Raw genomic sequence first — 20,873 nt, forward strand, 5'->3', positions numbered from 1 at the left:
GTCAGCTCTTCACATGAGGTGGCCATAGTATTGGAGTTTCAGCTTCAGCATCAGTCCTTCTAATGAACACCCAGGACTGATCTTTAGAATGGACTGGTTGGATCTCCTTGCAGTCCAAGGGACTCTCAAGAGGCTTCTCCAACACCACAGTTCAAAAGCATCAATTCTTTGGTGCTCAGCTTTCTTCACAGTCCAACTCTCACATCCATACATGACCCCTGGAAAAACCATAGCCTTGACTAGACAGACCTTTGTTGACAAAGTAATGTCTCTGCTTTTGAATATGCTATCTAGGTTGGTCATAACTTTCCTTCCAAGGAGTAAGCATCTTTTAATTTCATGGCTGCAGTCACCATCTGCAGTGATTTTGGAGCCCAGAAAAATAAAGTCTGACATTGTTTCCACTGTTTCCCCATCTATTTCTCATGAAGTGATGGGACCAGGTGCCATGATCTTCATTTCCTGAATGTTGATCTTTAAGCCAACTTTTTCACTCTCCTCTTTCACTTTCATCAAGAGGCTTTTTAGTTCCTCTTCACTTTCTGCCATAAGGGTGGTGTCATCTGCATATCTGAGGTTATTGATATTTCTCCCGGCAATCTTGATTTCAGCTTGTGCTTCTTCCAGCCCAGTGTTTCTCATGATGTACTCTGCATAGAAGTTAAATAAGCAGGGTAACAATATACAGCCTTGATGTACTCATTTTCCTATTTGGAACCAGTCTGTTGTTCCATGTCCAGTTCTAACTGTTGCTTCCTGACCTGCATATAGGTTTCTCAAGAGGCAGGTCAGGTGGTCTGGTAGTCCCATCTCTTTCAGACTTTTCCACAGTTTATAGAGATCCACACAGTCAAAGGCTTTGGCATAGTCAATAAAGCGGAAATAGATGTTTTTCTGGAACTCTCTTGCTTTTTCGATGATCCAGCAGATGTTGGCAATTTGGTCTCTGGTTCCTCTGCCTTTTCTAAAAGGTTCACGTGTTGCTGAAGCCTTGCTTGGAGAATTTTGAGCATTACTTTACTAGCGTGTGAGATGAGTAGAGCCATGCTATGTTCACAGCTAAACAGTAGTGATAGAATTTTGTGTTTAGATGAAAGTTAACGAGAGGTTGATCTGGAAAACAATAGAGCAGGATGGGGCAGTTTTAAAGATGAAAACAGGTAGTTTTACGTCTTCAGCAAAGGCTTTTGTGTGGAGTGTACTGTTCTTAGTGTCTGTGGAGGGCAGCATGTGAACAAGTGATTTAAAATGAACTGAACATCACAGTGTTGGCAGTTTTAAGGAAGTATTTCCTTGAGCTGCAGTGATAAATTTTGAAAACTTTAAAAGGTAAATAGATCTGGATAGGCCAGAATACTGTTAATTGGAATCCATATGTCTTTTGGGGGAATAACTGATACCTTTACCATATTGAGTCTTTTAATCCTTGGAAATGGTTCATCCCTCTGCTTACATCTTCTTGCTTGCTCCCAGTGATGTATGTAGGGCTCTGTGTAGAGGTCTCACACACCTTTCATGGCAGTCGATGCTTTTGATCTTGATGTGAATGGTATCTGCTATAAATTTTGTTTTCTACTTGTTTCCATATATAGAAACACAGTAGGTTTTGTATGTTGAGCTTTTATCTCACTCTCTGGCCCAGTCAATTATTTTAAATAATTTCTCTGTGGATCCCTTTGGATTGTCTCTATAGCCAGTCATGTTATCTGTGAATAATGACAGTTGTCCCTCCGTTCTTAGGCTTTTTATTTTCAGTTGACTTTTTTTACTGACCTTCTATACAGCATTGAATGGAAGTGGTGATGGGAACATGTTATTCTCAGTCTCAGAGGAAAGTTGAAAGCAACTTTGTTAGAAGGTTATTTGATGTGGCCTCACTCTTAAAAAATAACTTGATTTTAAATTGAAAAAGAACTCTTTTACTCATTTTGAAGATTATGTGTGTCTTGTAAAATAATGCTTTGTATGTCTGCAGATGCCCTGTCTCATGATTTAGAAAAATGTTTCCCAGAAGCTTGACTCTCAGCAGCTGTTGTATTAAACGGGAGTTCTATGGCCGGATACATTTGGGGTCATCTTCACAGCATATCCCCACTTGGATGATTTCAGTGTACTTAGAGCAATAAAGGCCCTGAGAAGTCCTGTGATGAAGAAACCTGCTTAACTTTGCTTAGTGAAGTATTTCACAAACACATTTGCCCACAGGACTTTTTATGTAACAGTTATTAACATATTGCTTAATTCTTGGTGAAGATTTGAATACGTGCTCGTATATTTTTTCTTTTGAGAAATTTACCTCCAAAAAACTTTGCTCCCCAGTAATAGTAGGCACAACAATTGTTTGAGTAAATTTAGAGCTCTAGTGCTTCACAGCCGTCCCTTTGGTCTCTGAAGAAAACTGTTGCTTTTAGTTTCACAACAGATGTGAACCAGAGCGTAGGAAGTAGTGTCTCACTGCTTCCTTAGTTGGTCTCTGTAAGATAGATGTAGTGGCTCCTGCCCCATGCTGCTGGGCTCTAGGGAGTGCCCCAGGTGCTGCAGAGGGCAGTGGGCTGCCGTCCCCTGCCCTTTGTCCGTGCAGGGGGAAGGGGAGGGTGCAAATCGGAGCTCTAGCTCCTCAGGGCCTTCGCTGCCCAGGCTCCTGGGTGGACATGCAGGAGTCCAGAGCATGTGGCCACCAGGTGGCGCTACCCGGCCCTGGCCCATTAGCTTCTGCTTCCGATGCAGAGTTGGCTGGGTGGCCAGGCCGTTTCATTAACCTCAGTAACAAGATCCCAGAGGAAGGTTTGCTACAAAGCTAACAGAGGGCACCTTTACTTGCACTTGTCTTTATTGACCTTACACTTATGTATTTTTTTTTTTTGAAAGAAGGTCATTGAAAATGTGTAAGTTTCAGGCTCTCCAAAATATGGATCCACCTGGCAGAACTCTGAAATAAATGTACAGGATTCAACTTTTTGGTTCCTACTGGTGATAGGATTATGACTGACAGGACCATCAGAGAAGGGTGGGGATTTTCTTCATCAGTGACGGGGCTTGTGGTTCCTTTAATCGGGAGTCATAGTCCCTCTCCTCAGCCCATTTTAGGTGTGGACCTCCTAAACAGTCGCACCTGTTGCTGACACTTCATCTTTCCTTCTTTTCCAGCCCACTGTCTTCTGGGTTGGCCTCTCTCTGAGCAGTTGCGTCCTCATTGCATCCCATCTCTCATTCCCTGTCCTCCTCACCTCTTCTGCTGGAGTGGTGCCCTCAGTACGTGTTTCAGGCTCTTGAGAACTACGTGGCCATCACTGCTCACCCGTCTCAGTGTAGCAGCCTCTGCTCAGGCGAGCTGTGGGTTCGAACTCCAGTTGCACCATGAATTCACTGTTGGCCTTGGACAGATCACCGATCTTCCTATAAAATGCCAACTGCTGCTGTCCTTGTGTTTCTTCGTCATCTCCTCGTTTCCATCCCATCCTTGCTTCTGTTTCAGAGTAAGAGGCATGTGTCTCCCTTTTAAGGGTAGACTGTGGTGTGTGACCTTGAACCCTCCTCTGGGTGTTTTTTCCTGCTTCTTGTCAGCCAGAAGGCTGTCCATTTTCCCCCCTTACAACCACACCTTCCCCACAGCCCTGCCTGACCCTCTAGTGGCTCTTTCTTTCTTGAAAGAGTGGTCTCTCCCCGCTCACCCCCCATCCTGCTGCGGGCCCCGCCCTGGCCCTTGTGCTCCCTCCTTAGCCTCTGACCCTGTTGGCCAGCTCCCCTCCCCTACCCCAGCCTCTTCATCTTTTAAAGTTCACCTGCTTTGTGTTACCAAAGCCAGTATGTGCTTGTTGTGCTCATTTTGGAAGAAAGCAGAAAGGAAGAGAAAAAAAAACACTCATAATTTTGTCCATTGGTGTGTACATATATATATATATATATATGTATATTAATGTTTTGGTATATATTTTTCTAGCAAAAACATGTATTAAAAACAAATAATGTCTAAAAAGTGTAGAATTTGGGTCACACAGTGCTTGTTGTCTTACAGCATGCTCTTTTTGCTGATGAATGTACAGTTACAGGCCCACCTGCCTTTTTTTTTTGGCCATACCACCTGCAGGATTCCAGCTTCTTGGCCGGGATTTGAACCTGTGCCCCCTACATTGGGAGTGCGCAGTGTTAGTCACTGGACCGCCAGGCAAGTCCCTACAGCACCCTTTTCTTAATGGCTGCCTAGCAGTAGCATTTTCACTTTTGGTGTTTATGTGGGAGCAGTGTTTTGGGACCACACGCCTTGGGTGAGATGGCAGCCCTTCACTGTTGACAGGTGCCTCCCTCGCAGTGTGTGAGGGTCAGTGCAGGGATCTCGCGTTGCTATGCTGTCACAGTGGTCTATGACCTTAGACCTGCTGCTGTATTGAGCGGCAGGGACTGCTGAGCACTGGACAGGTGGCGGCTCGTTTATGCTTTGAATGGCCTTGGGAGGCGGGTGCTCTCCTCGGGTGTGTCTGGGAGCTGAGGATGTTGCGGATTGGGAGGATGGGCAGTTAGTGTGGTTTCAAGCACCCTGACCTGTAAGCCGGCTCTCCTGTCCCGCTGCTGTTCTGAAATGGGGCCACAGGCTCACCAAGCGTCTATTAGGGTTTCATGGTTACACCCCACTTGGCCTGGGCATCCTGACCCACCTGTGTGTCCCTGAGTACCTGGTAGCTTGTCTCCCGGGCCAGCAGTCCTGGAAACATTGTGCTGTGTCAAGGGACTCATCCCATGGAATGTTCTTTTCATTAGTATGGCTCTTGAGACCCATATAGTCCATAGAATTCTCTAAGCAAGAATACTGGAGTGGGTAGCCTTCCTCTTCTCCAGGGGATCCTCCCAACCCAGGGATCGAACCCAGGTCTCCCGCATTGCAGACGGATTCTTGATCAGCTGCGCCACAAGGGAAGCCCATTTTTAGTTTGAAACTTTTCAAATCTGTGTGCAAGTTGCAGTTTTGGTGCAGTGAAAACTCACATTTCTTTCACCTAGCTTCACCAGTTGTTACCATTTCACCACATTTGCTTTATCTGTGTGTGTGTGTGTGTGTATTTGTGTACATGTGAGTGCATATAAATACACATATTGCACATGTGTATACACATGTTATTTTTGCTGACTCATTTTAGAGTGAGTTGCGCACTTTGTGACCATCTACCCCTAATTACTCCAGCATTTAACTCCTAAGAATATTTTCTTATAAACAGACAGTATAATTATCTAGTGTAGAATATTTAATGTGGATGAAATGCTATCGAATCCACAGTCCACATTTTCAGTCAAGAATTGTTGAGTTGATATCCTTTAGCTGTTTTCCGCTCTTTCCAGGGTCCTTTCTAGACAGCAAGGCAATTAAAGCCCTGGACACAAATGCCTTTGGAATTGTCCTGTCTTGGTGGCACATTGAGCCTTTTCCCGCGTGAAAGGCCCCTCTCTGCTCTAGTGAAGCGCTGTGCCTTCCTGGCCATGGCCAGATATCAGCCAACGGAGCTCGACCAGTTTCTCTGATAGTGTGTGCATGATGGATATTTGCCCATCATTTTCTTTTTATCTTTCTGTATCCTTATATTTTAGATGTTTCTCTCATCTTTTGTATATAAAATAGAGTTGGGTTTTGTCTTCTTGGCCCCTTTGATCATTTTTTTTGTCTGTCATTAACTCTTGTAGTCTATTTGTTTACTGGGATTACTGATACATTGGGGCTAACATTCATGATCTTGTTTGCTTTATATTTTCCTTGCTTCTTCTGTTACTTTTTCTCTCTCTCCATGCTGTCTTTTGGATTGGTTTTTAAGAATCTTATCCTGCCTCCTTAGCTCTTTCCTATATTCTGTTTGCTGTTGTTTTATTTGTTGTCCTATAGATTGTGGTATGCATCCTTGACTTGTTGAAATCTAATATAAATTTATGTTTTTACTACTTTCAAGTAATAGGAGGACCTTAGGAGGAACCTTTAACTCTGTCCCTTCTTACTGCTATCATCATCATCATATATGTGTACTGTACTAGATAAAAATAATGTATATTTTTATTTTATACAATTAATGCGGATTTGGAGCTACGCACATATTTACCTGTACCAGTGCTCCTCATTATTCTGTATCTTTAAACTTTCATCAGAGATTTTTTTTTCTTTCTAAAAACTACTGTTCTTTCTTTTACTAGGGTTATGCCATTGTCTGAAATTGTCCTTACTTGATTTCGTTCTTCAAGGATATTTTCAGTGAGCATAGGAGTCTAGTTCGTAAATTGTTTTCTTTCACCACTTTGAAAATTTGAAAATAAATTTTCAATGTCTTTTTTTTTGTCAGCTATCTAATTATAGCTTATAAGAGATTTGATTTTTAGCCTTAGGATTTATCAATGCTGTGTTCATGTTTCCAGATATGGTTTTCTTTTTATTTATACTGTTTTTATAAGGCTTCTTGGATCTGTGGGTTGACATTTTCTGGCGGTTTTGGAAAAATATTGGCTATTTTCTCTTCATAAGTCATCTTTCCTCCCCTTTCTGTCATTTCTTATTTTGAGATTTGAATTATATGAGTTTTAGACCTTTTCACTGTATCTTTTATGCCGCTTGCCCTCTGTTCTCATCATTTTGTCTTGTGTTTTATTTTGAAATCTTTCTGATTTGTCTCCTGACCTCTCTTTAGTGATTACTTTTCAGATCAGGGAATCTCTCTTAACTCATGGAGAGTTATTTTTGGTTAAAATATTTTTCAGTCCTAGAATTTCTCTGGGCTCCTTCTTCTCCTGTCCTGTTTTCCTGACAAAACCCTCAACCTTGTTTTTACCTCTTTGAACATGCTTATTTGAAGGTCTGTGTCTCATAACTCTGTTTAGACAGCTCTGTTGTTTTCCTGGGGTTTATTTTCTCGGTCTTGCTAGTTGTTTTTGGTTGAGCCCTGGGCTTTGTATCTGAAGGCTCGGGGCCACAGTGTGAGTACTAGGATAGTTTTTTTTTTTTTTTTGAGAGATGATTTTTGAACATTTCTGATGGACAGCTGGGGGCGCCAGCATTCTGGACCTGGCTCCCCTTTGTCCCGGGGCGTGGCCTTGTATCAGCTCAGCGTTTTCTCAGCTGCTCAAAGCCTTGGCTGCCTCAGTGTCAAGCCGCTCCATTCACTGGGCTCACATCTCTGGGTTTCCTTCTTTTGAATCTTCTTCTTTTTCTGCTTTTGTAGGTTTATGATGCCTTTAAGCAGATTTTTAAAAAATGTTTTGTCCAACTCTTCTGATTGTTCTCAGCAGGAGAACTGATTGGAATGACCTAGTCCACTGGATAAGGATGTTTCCCATCTTTGCCTTCTTTTCTGTGTATTGAAATCCTGCCTTTATCAAGTATAACCTCATGGCCTGCTTCTGTAGCTTGAAGGGCTAAGTACAGTTATGCCTCTTTTATTTCTCTAATTAATGCTTGAGCCCCTGCATGCCTGTGTTGGCAGGAAGGTCCAGTGATTCCGTCCTGAATGCCCCCCCCCAACCCAGGGGCTTTCCTTTCTAGAGAGGTGAGCCATGCTTTGGAATGCTTGCTCCCCTGACTCTGTGTCCTCAGCAGGGCAGACCCTCCTGCTCACGCACTCTTCCTCTTGGACACCTTCCTCGACGTTTCTTCCCCACATGCAGTGGTGGGGCCTCTGGGGTTGTTCCCCCAGTGCAGGAATCCACACTCCCGCCTGGAGCCTGCTTTGATTAGGATAGCAGGAAAGAAAGCAGACACGTGGCAGGCTCCCCCTCCCCACAAGAATATGGTTACATTTCTGCTTTCTTTTTTCAGGTCTGGATGTTAGCAGTGGATTCAGGGCACTGTTTCATCAGTTGATTGGTATAAACCAGCTGTCCTCAAACTTGGGTGTGCACCAGCATCACCTGGGGGGCTTCAGTCACATTCCTGTGCCCATCCAGTGACGGGTCCTATGGGGAGGTCAGGGATGGGGCCCAGGAACTTGCATTTCTGCTAAACACTCACCTGATACTGAAGCTGCTGGTCCAGGACTCACCCTCTGAGAACCACTGGTGCGATCAACAGTTTCTCTAAAGAAAAACCCAACAAACTTGAATATTTACCAAGAATATTGTCCGTTTACATTTGTTGGACATTATTGATGTTGGATATTGTAACTCACATGTCTTTTTTATTTCTAATTTATAGAAATAAAGGAAGAGCTTGAAGATCTGAACAAAGAAATCAAGAAAACTGCTAATAAAATACGGACTAAGTTGAAGTGTGAGTTAAAGCTTTAATTACATATAATCATTGATGGTAGGAATGTGGGTATTATTATTTTCTTCTTTATAAGTTTTTATTCTTTTACATTTTCAAAGTTAAGATTGTGACCACTGTAAAATAAATCGTTTGTATGTACTTGGAATAGTGACCCTTGCTTAAGTTCCTCACTATTATAGAATTATTAAGCTACCAGCTGTAAGGATCACACATGAGGAGCTAGAGCTAAAGGCTATTAATGCTTAGATTTTGGAGTGAGGTTCCACAGGAGTGAGCACTTGCTTATAAACTGTTTATCTCTTATATTGTTATGACACTTGGGGCTAAATTGTAGATACTTGAGAAGGTAAGTAGCCTTCAACATGAATTGCCAGGTTCTTCTTGAATGGTCAGGTAGCTGGTGAGGTCCTGTGAGCCTTTCCTACAGTTCGGCTCAGCTGATAATGCCCACGGCCTCCCTGCGGGACTTAAACAGATGTGGTGGTTCTTGATGTGGTAGAAAGACACAGTGTGTTTAATTTTTACAAAATAACATACAAATCAAGAACATATCTGAAGATCAAAGGGAACCTTTATTATGGAAAATTTCAGACATACATGGAGGGAAGGGGTTACCACCTCAAGCCTAGGGTCCACACTCATCAGCTCTGCAGGTCTCAGTGGCCCCCACCCCACCCCACTGGTTTCACAGTCAATGGCAGATATCTAGGACTTCATCAGCATATAGTTTTCAGTGTGTATTTCTAAAACAAGGATCCCCTCCCCCAAACACAACTACAATGCTCTTATATATATATCTAAGTCACCTTAGTTGTTATTATTTATTACAAACTATCTAGTCAGAATTCACACTTCCCCAGTGATCTTTTAATTTTTCTTCAACAGTTTATTTAAATTGGCTTTCTTGTTTGGACCAGACTTGGTTTGACTTCCCTGGTGCCTCAGACGGTAAAGCGTCTGTCTACAATGCAGGAGACCTGGGTTCGATCCCTGGGTTGGGAAGATCCCCTGGAGAAGGAAATGGCTATCCACTCCAGTAATCTAGCCTGGAAAATCCCATGGACGGAGGAGCCTGGTAGGATACAGTCCATGGGGTCACAAAGAGTTGGACACGACTGAGCGACTCCACTTTCTTGTTTGGACCATACACTATGACTGGTGGTTATGTCACTTAAGGTTTTTTTTTCAGGTCAGGTTCTTCCATCTTTCCCCACCCCCAGCATGTTTCCCTCTTGGTTGGAGAAACCAGGACATTAGTTCATCAGAAGTTGCCCTGTTGCAGAGTTTCACTGATTTTACCCCTTTAATTTCACTCAACAGGTTCCACTATGCTCTCTATTTCCTGTGGATGGACAGTTAAGTTCTCCAAACTGAATCAAATTCAGGTTATCTGCTTTGAAATGTGAAGCTGTAACATCTGGTTTTATTTTGTGACATTATCAACAACTGATGCTTACCAAAACTCACACATTTATTAGGAGTTGAAAAGATAAAATACGTTTGAGTTTAGGCTTGAAAACCTTTCATTTTTTTTTTAAGATTAAAATGTAACTTCTTCCTCTTTGCTTCTAGCTATTGAACAGAGTTTTGATCAGGATGAGGGTGGAAACCGAACTTCTGTGGAGCTTCGGATACGAAGAACCCAGGTTTGATGATCAGCCTTTTCTAGTGTGAAGCAATGTTGAAGACTAAGAAGTCTTTTTACTTCCTTCTTGAAAATTCAGAATAATTACATCCTTACTGTCACATTAATGCTCACAGCGTTTCTGCATAAAGACAGTATTTATAGATTCCCTTTCTAGATGATGAAGAAAAAAAGTCTCTTCAGCCCATCAGCAGAAATCTCTTCTGAAGAGCAGAGAATTATCTGAGTCATTTTAGTGTTCATGATGAACTCCTCATCTTTTAGAGGCTGATGCTACAGCAAAGTGGAATTTAGTCCACTTATCTCTACTTGACAAATGAAGATTATGGATTCAGACTATGGGGACACCTTGCTTGAGTGCCAGCCTGACCCCAGTCAGCCTGACCCCAGGCGCTAATTGACTTCTCGCAGTGATGGTTTTCATCCCTTCTGTAGAGTGGGGGACAGTAACAGTACAGGAGGGTTACTGTGAAAATCAAGTAAGACAAAGCATGTGAAGTTCTTAGCATAGATTCTGTTATACAGTGCACAGTAAGCTGCTATTATTCTTATTTCCCATTTGAAGGAGTAAGCGCATTAGTTTGAATTTATAGAATGTAATGTTTTTATATGTGAGTGAAAAGCCTTCTCTTTTAGTAGAAGAAATGACCATTATATATTGGTCTATTTTTTTTCTATGGTAACAGCATTCAGTGCTATCTCGAAAGTTTGTGGAAGTCATGACAGAATATAACGAAGCACAGACTCTGTTTCGGGAGCGAAGCAAAGGCCGTATACAGCGTCAGCTAGAAATAAGTGAGTCAGTGAGCATGCTGTTTTTGTTAAAAACGTGTTTTTTCCCCTTAAAGTCTGACATGAAAGTATGTACCATCAAAAAAGTAATTTCATCCCTGTTTTTATCAGTATTGTAAAGTGTAAAGCCCTTTCATAGCTTCCCTTTCATTGAATCAATCAACCTATTACTTACTTACATCCTTCAGATTCTGAGTGAGTGGACTTTAAATTACTTTCTGATGACCGTTACCTGTAAAGTGATGATCGGATCTGGAAAGCTTCCAGCCGTCCTCATGTAATTTTTGTGCCCGTACCACTTCCTGCCCCATCTCAGGGCACAGTCTCCATGGTTCTCATGATTCCGAATGTCTGGTGAGCAGACACTTCCTGCCCTTTTGCTCCAGACTTTCTTCCTAGGATGTTTGTCTATGCAGCCTTGGAGGATGGAACTCAGGTCTTCCTCTGGGCAGAAGGCTGTTTGCTTGCTGAACAAAGGTCAGGCAGGCTTGCTTACTCCCCGCTGTGAAAGATCAGGGTCCCTCAGCTGCGACACAAGCCTCGGGTGGGTGCACTGTCCACCAGGACTGCTCTGCATCTCACGTGGGCTTGGAGAGAAGGGAGCAGCTGTGAACTTGAACCTCATTCAGTGACATTTTGACTTTGTTGACATGTAATTGACATACCATGTAAACAGGTGCTCAAAGTGTGTAGTCCGGTAGTCTTTAGTATGTACATTAGCACAATCAATTTCAGACCATTTTAATCCCTCCAAAAGGGAACTCGGCACCCGTTGTCAGGTACGTCCATCCCCAGAGCCCTAGGCACCCACCAGTTTACTCTTCTGTCTATGAATTTGCCCATCTGGGCATCCATATGAATGGAGTCATACAATATATGGTCTCTTGTGACTGGCCCTTTCACTTGGCACAGGGTTTTCAAGGTTCAGCCATACTGCAGCAAACATCAGTATTACATCTCTTTTTATGGTTGGATCAGGTTCCGTTGTGTGGATGGACCACATTAACATGTTTATACATCATCAGGTGATGGACATTTGGGTGGTTTCTACTTTTGATAATTATGAATAATATTGCTGTGAATGTTCACATTAAATTATATTTTAATTATTATGATGTTTATTCATTTAATTTTGTCTTTGTGGCACAGAGTGTGAAAATAGGAATTATCAATTGGGTTTTTCCAAAATCCTGTGAACTTGTTCATATGAAGCATTAATACATTTAACTCAAGAAAATATATTAATAACCAAAATACAGAAAGTATTAGAGCCTCTGATTCCAGTTATACAATCTTTATTATTCCAGTTAACATATGCTAAGTCTAGCTTACCCTCCTTTCCTATAAGCCAGTTAAACTTTTAGGAAAACTGATATGCAAAAAATTTGTATCTATCAATTTTCTTTTTATAGTTGTTTCTCATCCATACTAAACTTGGATGTTTATTAGTCATTCCAGTTACAAAGTTTTTCATGAATGTTTTCCAGTTCTTCCTACTTCTAAAGGGCTTATGTTAATTTCTCTCATCATTAACACTTGCCAAAAAAATATATTGGAAAAGTTAGAAAAACACTGGTTAAAATGTTAGCAACTCAGATTTTACCTGCTAACTTATGGATGCAAAGGTAATTTAAAAATACTGCTGCATACTGAGTGGAGTTTTCCCTTGTTGATATTTTAGCTGGAAAAACTACCACCGATGATGAGCTGGAAGAGATGCTGGAAAGTGGGAATCCCTCCATCTTCACGTCAGATGTGAGTGCCGGGCGGCTGTGTGGCCTGTGTGTTTGTATTTATACAGATTTTTTTTCTTTAACCTCTAGAAAGATCTTAAGTTCATCAGTATTTCTCCTCTGTTTTTGTTTTTCAAAGATTATATCAGATTCACAAATTACTAGACAGGCTCTCAATGAAATTGAGTCCCGTCATAAAGACATCATGAAGCTGGAGACAAGCATCCGTGAGCTACATGAGATGTTCATGGACATGGCCATGTTCGTCGAGACTCAGGTAATCACATGCATCTTTGCTTCTCTGAAACAGAGCTATGGTTTGTAAAATCTGATATTTGACTCCAATCTATTGGGAAAGCCATTATTCTGGATCCAGTCTTGTAATTCAAAAACTGATTATACCGTTACTGCCATGTAAGGCTCAAATGCTCGAAGCACCTTAAATCTTCAACAGTAGAGGACTGATTTAAGATATGGTGTGTCCATAGGATAAGCAACCATAAGTAGACAACCATAGGTAGACAACATAAACTTTGTTCATGGAAGATTTTGAATGAAATGTGTAAATGTACGTGTTGGAATTTAAGTTGACATGAGGGCAATATTAAACCTTATATGTATATGTGTATGTGTGTATATATATATATGGGGCTTCCCTGTTGGCTCAGATGGTAAACAGTCTGCCTGCAATGCAGGAGACTCCGATTTGCTCCCTGGGTCAGGAAGATCTCCAGGAGAAGAGAATGGCTACCCACTCCAGTATTCTTGCCTGGAGAATTCCATGAACAGAGGAGCCTGCAGAGGTGGGCTGCAGTCCATGGGGTTGCAAAGAGTCAGACATGCCTGAGCAGCTTAACACTTCATGTCACTTCATATGTGTATATACACTTCTATGTATAAATGTAAATATATATGGAGCATACACCCTTATACTCCTGTATATAGTGTGTGTGGCATAAAGTCAGCTACATGAAACAGTACTCACAGAAGGAAAGAAATATTCCAAGCAGTATAGCAACAGTGGGACTATGGGAATTTTCGTTTTCTTCTCTAAAATATATTTTCAAGTTTTCTACAAGGAGCAGATATTAGAGTAACAATTTGGAGAAATATATAAAAGAATAAGCACCAGAGGGGACAGACTGTGACATAAATAGAAGCTTATACTTACTACAGTGTTCAGTACCACAAGCAGAAGGGGGCAGGTATGAGGAGACCCTTATGAGGGACTGCAGAAGTTAATGCAGTTTTTTAAGAAGATAAAATTTACTCAAGAGGGAGGGGATACACACACACACACGCATATATATAAAATTATGACTGATTATCGCATTGTTGTACGGCAGAAACCAAAGCATCATTGTTAAGCAGTTTTCCTCCAATTAAAAACAGAAAAAAAGAACACACACATACACAAAAAAAGAACATAAAATTCAGTGTAAAATAAAGCCAGTGGTTCCAGTTAGGTGTGTGGGGGTGCTTGCCCCCCCTCTTGTGATGGTGAATAATGTCCTCTGAGACTTTTCAAGTGTGTGAGGTTCACACTTGGTCACTCATGGGTCAATGGGCCATTGAGTCCAGCTGATTGCCCTGTGAAGGCAAAGCCTTCGTACCAGAGCATCTTGGGATTCACATCACAGTCATGTCCTCCCTCCCATGGAGGTTGCATTCAGGATCTGTTGTGGCAGGAGTGGTCCTCTGATGGGCCTGTTTGCTGGTTTCCTGGGTTATGTAAGGAGCACTGGGAAGTCCATCTGGGTACCAGATTCATCCTCCATATCGCCAGCAGCCTTTGGAAGATTTAGCTTGAGGAACTTTGCCATAAAAATGTGTGCGGAGCTGAGGTGCTGTGAATTTGCAGATGGGGTGGGGATGGGGCAGGTTCCCTCCTTTCTGATTTGGGGGCGCCCGTTGCCACTCACGGTCCCGAAAAGGAGAACTGGTAGTCTGGCTACTGCCAGCTTTTGTTTTCATGAAGGAGACCAGTGAGACAGTTAGACCAATCTGAGTATTTTTGTCACTACTGCTACTGCTGCTACTGCTAAGTCACTTCAGTCGTGTGCGACTCTGTGCGACCCCATAGACGGAAGCCTACCAGGCTCCCGTCCCTGGGATTCTCCAGGCAAGAACACTGGAGTGGGTTGCCATTTCCTTCTCCAATGCATGAAAGTGAAAAGTGAAAGTGAAGTCGCTCAGTCGTGTCTGACTCTTCACGACCCCAGGGACTGCAGCCTACCAGGCTCCTCCGTCCATGGGATTTTCCAGACAAGAGTACTGGAGTGGGGTGCCATTGCCTTCTCCCTCAGTGTCTGCTGCTGCTAAGTCGCTTCAGTCGTGTCTGACTCTGTGCGACCCCTGAGACAGCAGCCCACCAGGCTCCCCCGTCCCTGGGATTCTTCAGGCAAGAACACTGGAGTGGGTTGCCATTTCCTTCTCCAATGCATGAAAGTGAAAAGTGAAAGTGAAGTCGCTCAGTCTAAAATCTAAAGATTTTAGAGTACCTTGGACTTTTAGGATTGTTCTATGCCAGATGTGTTAATCTCTACTAGAAAAATCGATATGTCAATGTATTCTTAGCTTCGTTGCATTGTTTCCTTTCAGAAGTCTGTTAGTATTGCATTGTATTGACTCATCTAATTCAAAATATGTTTAGTTGAAACTGGCTAGTATGTTGAAATGTGTGAATGAGTAAGTTAACTCTGCGTCACTTTCCAATGCTTTACTATTCACTGCTGCAGATTATGTCTGCTGGTGGACAGAAAACCAGGTAATGTGCTTTTCTCCCCTGATGCTTCAATGGGTTCACCTCTCTTTACATTTTTTTGCTCATTAATCTAGTCAATTTAATGGGAGACGTAAGCTATTCCTAGTTTACTGGTATTTTAAAGAAATGACAAATATTGTCTACCCATTAGAAAAGAGGTCACTCTTGGGATGTCGTATGTTTGTGCGTAATAGTAAGTGTTAGCTTAGCCTAAAGCCAGCTGCCTCTCACTCACTGTGCCCATTTTAAGAGAGTGTTCCTATATTAAAGCACATCTCAAAGCCTACTTGATATGCCTTTAATTGTCAGCATTGTTGCCCATCCCTTTTAGTTCTTTTTGTAATGTAAGTTGGAATTTGATTACTTTTCATATTGGCACATTTATAATGGTCTCATCTTTTTGTAAATGTGAAAAATACTTCAGTGTCCATTCCATGCACATTACGTTCCTGTGGAAACTTTACTGCTGCTCTGTGACTGTCTTAAGAGGCACAGTTAAGTCATTTGAAAGTGTCCTCTAAGTTTGAAACTTTTCGTTTTAAGGGTGAAATGATCAACAACATAGAAAAAAATGTTATGAATGCCGCAGACTATGTAGAACATGCAAAAGAAGAAACGAAGAAAGCTATTAAATATCAAAGCAAAGCAAGAAGGGTGAGTTTGGTCTTTCAGAGTTGAAGTACATTTTCCTCTGGATTTGGTTTCGCGTGGTCATACACTGATGCAAGCCTACTTTAAATGTATTCCGGGAAATAAAAACGTCTTACATTAATCTTGCATTTGAAAACTGAAGTAATTCTTTTTGCTGAAACGTTTGAAGTGTATCAGATAAGTTATGTTGACGGTGAACCCTGTCAGTTCTAAGTAATGATAACCCTTATTTAGGGTTGCCAAAGTTGGCCCCACCTCCCTTTCCTTGGTTGAATGGGTTTCAGTTCCACAGTTCTCTGTTTCTTGGGTCATTATTTGGAGGGACATATAAAACTCATGGGACTGGAAATTCTCCTAAAAATCATTGGTTACACAATTTATGCAGTGAACACTTTATTCGTTAGGTTATTTGCTAATCCTTTGGATTGGAGGAAAGAGAATTGCTTGACCATGGACCTCAGATGTTATGTAGCACTCCCCATGAAGCTTTGTAAAGGAGTTTTAATATCTTCATAGTGAAAGCTTTCTAAGGAAACAGCAAAGCTACAGAGTTCCGTTCTGATTCAGGGACTGGAAAACTGTGTGTCTCTCCATGTGACCTGGCCCACCACTTGTTGGTTTCTTTCTCCCCAGTGTAGACGAGAGCGACACAGGGCCCCAGACCCCGACTTCAGTGCCTGTCCCCCTCCCTCCTCCTGGCAGAGGCCTTTCTCGGTGCCTGTCAGGGGAGATTTCCATGCGATGTCATGAAGGCCTAGTAAAGAGGGAGTTTCAGAATGTTCAGGAAAAACGAAGAGTCAGATTCACCTGTGACAATGGTCCATAGATGTTCTCAAATATGAGGCACATCAGGGCTTTCATGTCAGCCTGCAAAACATCTCACCCTGCTTTCTCTTGGGAATATCTGTGTATTAATTATCTTTGAGATGTAAGACATGGTTTCTTACATTATTCTGTGTTACCAGATTTTGAAATATTGAGCCTTAAACTAAAGTGAGGTGGTGAGGTCTGGGTGTGACGTGCTCTGGTTCAGGCACAGAACGGACTTACACTTTAAAGCAGTCACTAAAAAAGGACAGGTCCCATCCTTTCTCCATGACCTGAACAGCAGGTCAGTGAACGTTTCCATGAGACATTCCCATCTCATCCTGATCTGGCAGAGAAGGCCTCGCTCTAGCAGGTGGCTGGGTCAGTATATTACCTGGAGTGGCCACTGGTCAGAACCTGAGGCTCATTTCGAAATTCATCACAACTTCTCCAACTCAAGGCCTGACATCTGAAACCACTCACAGCTTGTTCACCTCTAACTCTGCTGTTGGGTGTGTGGTCCTTGAGATGCTGGCCGTCCCCTCTCGTGGTGTCCTGGTTCCATTCCCAGGGCAGCCGGTTAACCCCTGAGAGACTGGATGACGCTAGTGGAATGATCTGTTTTATTTGGGGTGGCAGTTAAGTGAAGGACTTACCTGCCAATCGCAAACAAACAAGAAGAAAAGTGTAGGGGCTTAGGTCACTGATTTCCTCATTCACTGACCTGGCCACACAGCTCTCTATACATGAAAAAATAAATCAGCTGTATGTCTCAGTTCATTAGAAACTTATCAAAAGAATGTGGTCATGTGCTTTCTCATTGATAAAACCTAATATTTCAAGTTCTATAATAGTATATCTCCAAATAGTCTGACCTCATTAAATTAAAAATCCCTCTTTTGGACAACTTTGAAAATTGTCAAACAGTTAATCGATGGCCCATAATTTAGATTTTAAAACACATTCCAATGGATTATTTGATTTTTAAATGAACGATATCTTCTAATACGGCAATGTGGAATTAACCATGACATAATCAGCTTGCTTTTCTTTGACAGAAAAAGTGGATAATTGTGGCTGTGTCACTGGTTCTGTTGGCTGTGATTGCTCTAATTATTGGTTTATCAGTTGGCAAGTGATGATGTGGATAACGGCAGCATGCATGTCTCTGCCAGCACGGCAGTAAGTAACTAATCAACTAATCTGCTTAGCCACTCGCCCAATTAGCTAATAGTGGTGCTCGCCCAATCCAGAAATACTGGAAAGTAACAAAAGCCTGCCAGAGGAGTGTTTGCCTGACGTCTGAATTCAGGTCTCTAGTCATCGTGTGCTGAGAATACGCATTTGCTGGGTTGCTGTCCATTTCTAAACCAGGGTTGTCTTCCTGCTGTTTTCTGAAACCTCTGGATTTGTTTAGATGTGATAGTAGGGGTGGCAACAGCTCCTGACTCTTCAGGCTTTTGTTTTTGATCCAGGAAGACGCTTCCTCCTTATTGAAGCCCTTCATTAGTGGAATAACTTTAGTAATGAGGATTAATTCTCAATGAAAAAACTAACATTTAATAATTTGTCTCATAAGTTTTAATTCTTAGAATAAGTGCAACAACTGAACGTGCTTTGTGAGCTGTATTTATTTGCTCACCATTTTACTATGGAATTAGAGGGAATGGGACGAAAGCTGTGAAGAACACTCAGTGGAACCAAGAGACTTTGTCTCACTTGTTTCCACTGGCATCATTGAGCTTGTTTTAAATGTGTCCACATTAAAATGAAAACTTACACTGAGTAGCATGGCTGTTAATTCTCAATTTAATGGGTTTGGAATACAAAAAATACTCAAAAGATATTCTCAATTTAAAGGGTTTGGAATACAAAAGATACTCAAAAGATATTATTTATTTATAGCACCTTTATTTTTATTCACTGCATGAGTGTCACCTTTCAGCAAACTTTGGGAGATTTGTGCTTTTCGTCTCTTTATGCATTTGGAATCATCCTTCTTTCAACTCTTAAGCTAGCGTGCTGTCTGGTTTCTCAGAGTTGGACATACTAATTGTTTATTTTAAAATGTTTGTTTGGCATAATCATTGGAATTTATTGTATCTAGATTGTGACAACTAGTCCTTGATGAATTAATTATTTTATTGTGAAAGCAACTGCTGGCTTGATAAACACTTAGTGCTGTATTAAAGAAGAGGTGTTTCTTGGTGTAAGCATCTGTGCGCTGAGCACGCAGTTAGCAGGTGAGGCTCCTGACATTCACGGAAGCATGGGCTTGCACTCGGAAGCTCCAGGATGTTGAGTTTGTTAGCAAGCCATTTTTTTCAGGAGGCAGAAGGAGCTCTGAGCACTCTTTTCATCAGGCAGGACGTTTATGTATCTCTCCATGCTTTCCTGTTACCTTTGCTGAACTAAAGATACATGTGATTGTCCTTCACTAATAATAATGTATTTAAAAACTATTTTTAGAATTCTTTATGAACTGTGTATAAACTCTGCATTTTCTTAGCTTTTCCTAGTGGCCATAATATGGTTAGTTGGATGTGTTTCCGCTAAAGATAAACAGAATCTGAGATCAAATGCTGTGACGATGCCGTTGAACGAGGGCAGGCTCCTCCCAGCGTGGTTCTGGGGAGCCCCAGGCTTGCTCTGTGCCCTGGGCCTGGGGGGCTGCTGTACCTTCATGCCTTTAAGCACGTGTGAACACAAAACACATCAGAGCGCTTACCAACAATTTTTTTTTTTAATACAAATGCAGTGCTTGGTGTCTTTAATTATGCTTTTGAAAAACTAATTTATTCTTTCGGCAGGTAGTTCAGCACAGCCTTCTCTGGGCCTGTAGGCACCATGTGGAGGGAATCTTGGTCCCTGTAACCTTGTAGCAAGGGCCAGATGCCTGGCTTTCTATCCGAGGACATGGCTGAGAGGGCACGTGGTCGTGATTTAGGTGTAGTAGGAGGCAGCTTGACTCGGGGTGTGCATGGGCCACCAAGGAGAAGTCCAGGCATTTGACTGGAGCTGTGAGCAGGATGTTGGACGAGAATGGTCGTTCCATCTGTGGTATTAAGGGTGCAGGAACCCAGTCATGGTAGGATTCAGGAGGCATTTCCAAAAGCCAGATGTGCAAGCACACACCCATGTATGGTACCCAGAGACCTGGCAGATGCCTGGATGGCAGCGAGATGCAGAGCTGCCTGGTGGCTGAGGTTAACGGGCATATGGAGCAGTTTCTGGAGCTGAAGGGTGGTGTTGATCGGAAGTAAGGCGTGATAGACCAGAGGGAAAAGGTGTGTCTAGAAAGATGTTGAGAGAGGCTTGCAGGAAGACACACGAGGAGATGCCAGGATGGTTGGGACCAAGGCCTTGCTTTCCAGGAAATGTGCATAATATTAATAAGTGACCTGAAATTTGAGGGTGTGATGTCCTGCAGGCAGTGGTCCCTAGGTTCTGAGTAATTGACAGGGAAGTTTCCTGAGGGGCCTGGCCATGCTTGCCTTCATAAATCATGCAGTGACTGATGGCGTTCTCAGCACTGACCAGTTTTGGCAGGTGTGATTTCTCAGGTGAAAGTGTGCCGTGTGTTTGGTAACCGTGATTTAAAATGATGCATCTCTGCTGTTTACCAAGAGAACTCGAAGTCAGGCGGTATGGTATGCCTCTCATCTGTGTGAATTCCTCACCTTCTCCCATAGATGGTATTCCTAGAGAGACTAGATTTCTCAAGCCAGAGGTTGTTTAGCTTTTCAAGCATCCTGTGCAAGGATGCTTGTTAACTGGAAGCAAAAAGTTAAATGTTGTATTGCCTTCCTCTGAGCCAAGGATGCAATAGAAGACTGAGTTAATGGTGTGTTGATTTTTTACATGCGTCTTACCTCAATGTAAAAAAAAAAAGCATAAATAAGATTTTTTTCAGCAAATGAGAAATAAATCCATTTAAAATTATAAGATGTACAATGCATCCAAGAAACAATAGTTGGGATTTTACTGTGATCAATAGAAAGTGTTCGTTAAGAACCCACATGGTGTCAAGTAGACATTGTGTTTTACCTCCAGGAGTCAATGGTTATTGTTTTAATAATATGTATTTTAAATTACTAAATTCACTTAATTTAATGTATATGTGTCTGTAACTTTGTGCTATGCCTCTGGAACTTCCCTTCCCCACTCCTCCCTTTTCTGTGACCTGTAGGGGTTCTTTCTTGATGATGGATTTTAAACCATCTCAAATTCCAAGAGAATTTTGTTAGGAAA

The 20,873-nt window shown here is 42.0% G+C and overlaps 1 protein-coding gene across 6 annotated transcripts in view; it reads left to right on the forward strand.

Moving 5' to 3' along the window:
• The window catches only part of STX2 (syntaxin 2), a 271,361-nt gene that overhangs the window by 18,057 nt on the left and 232,431 nt on the right, over window positions 1–20,873 (forward strand). For 3 of the 6 annotated variants that reach the window (XR_011561134.1, XM_070769352.1, XM_019977802.2), the window contains exons 4-9: window positions 8,156–8,230; window positions 9,803–9,876; window positions 10,562–10,670; window positions 12,349–12,422; window positions 12,540–12,677; window positions 15,708–15,818. Coding sequence is in view for 4 of the 6 variants with exons in the window: in XM_070769352.1 (XP_070625453.1) it covers window positions 8,156–8,230; window positions 9,803–9,876; window positions 10,562–10,670; window positions 12,349–12,422; window positions 12,540–12,677; window positions 15,708–15,818 (581 nt within the window). In the remaining 2 variants the exon portion in view is untranslated. Of the gene's footprint in view, window positions 1–8,155; window positions 8,231–9,802; window positions 9,877–10,561; window positions 10,671–12,348; window positions 12,423–12,539; window positions 12,678–15,138; window positions 15,168–15,707; window positions 15,819–17,680; window positions 17,805–20,873 lie in introns of those variants that run through there. The other 3 variants (XM_070769353.1, XM_019977801.2, XR_011561135.1) reach the window with 3 other exon arrangements.

This window comes from Bos indicus, chromosome 17 (assembly GCF_029378745.1).
Source record: "Bos indicus isolate NIAB-ARS_2022 breed Sahiwal x Tharparkar chromosome 17, NIAB-ARS_B.indTharparkar_mat_pri_1.0, whole genome shotgun sequence".
NCBI classification, from domain to species: Eukaryota; Metazoa; Chordata; class Mammalia; order Artiodactyla; family Bovidae; genus Bos; species Bos indicus.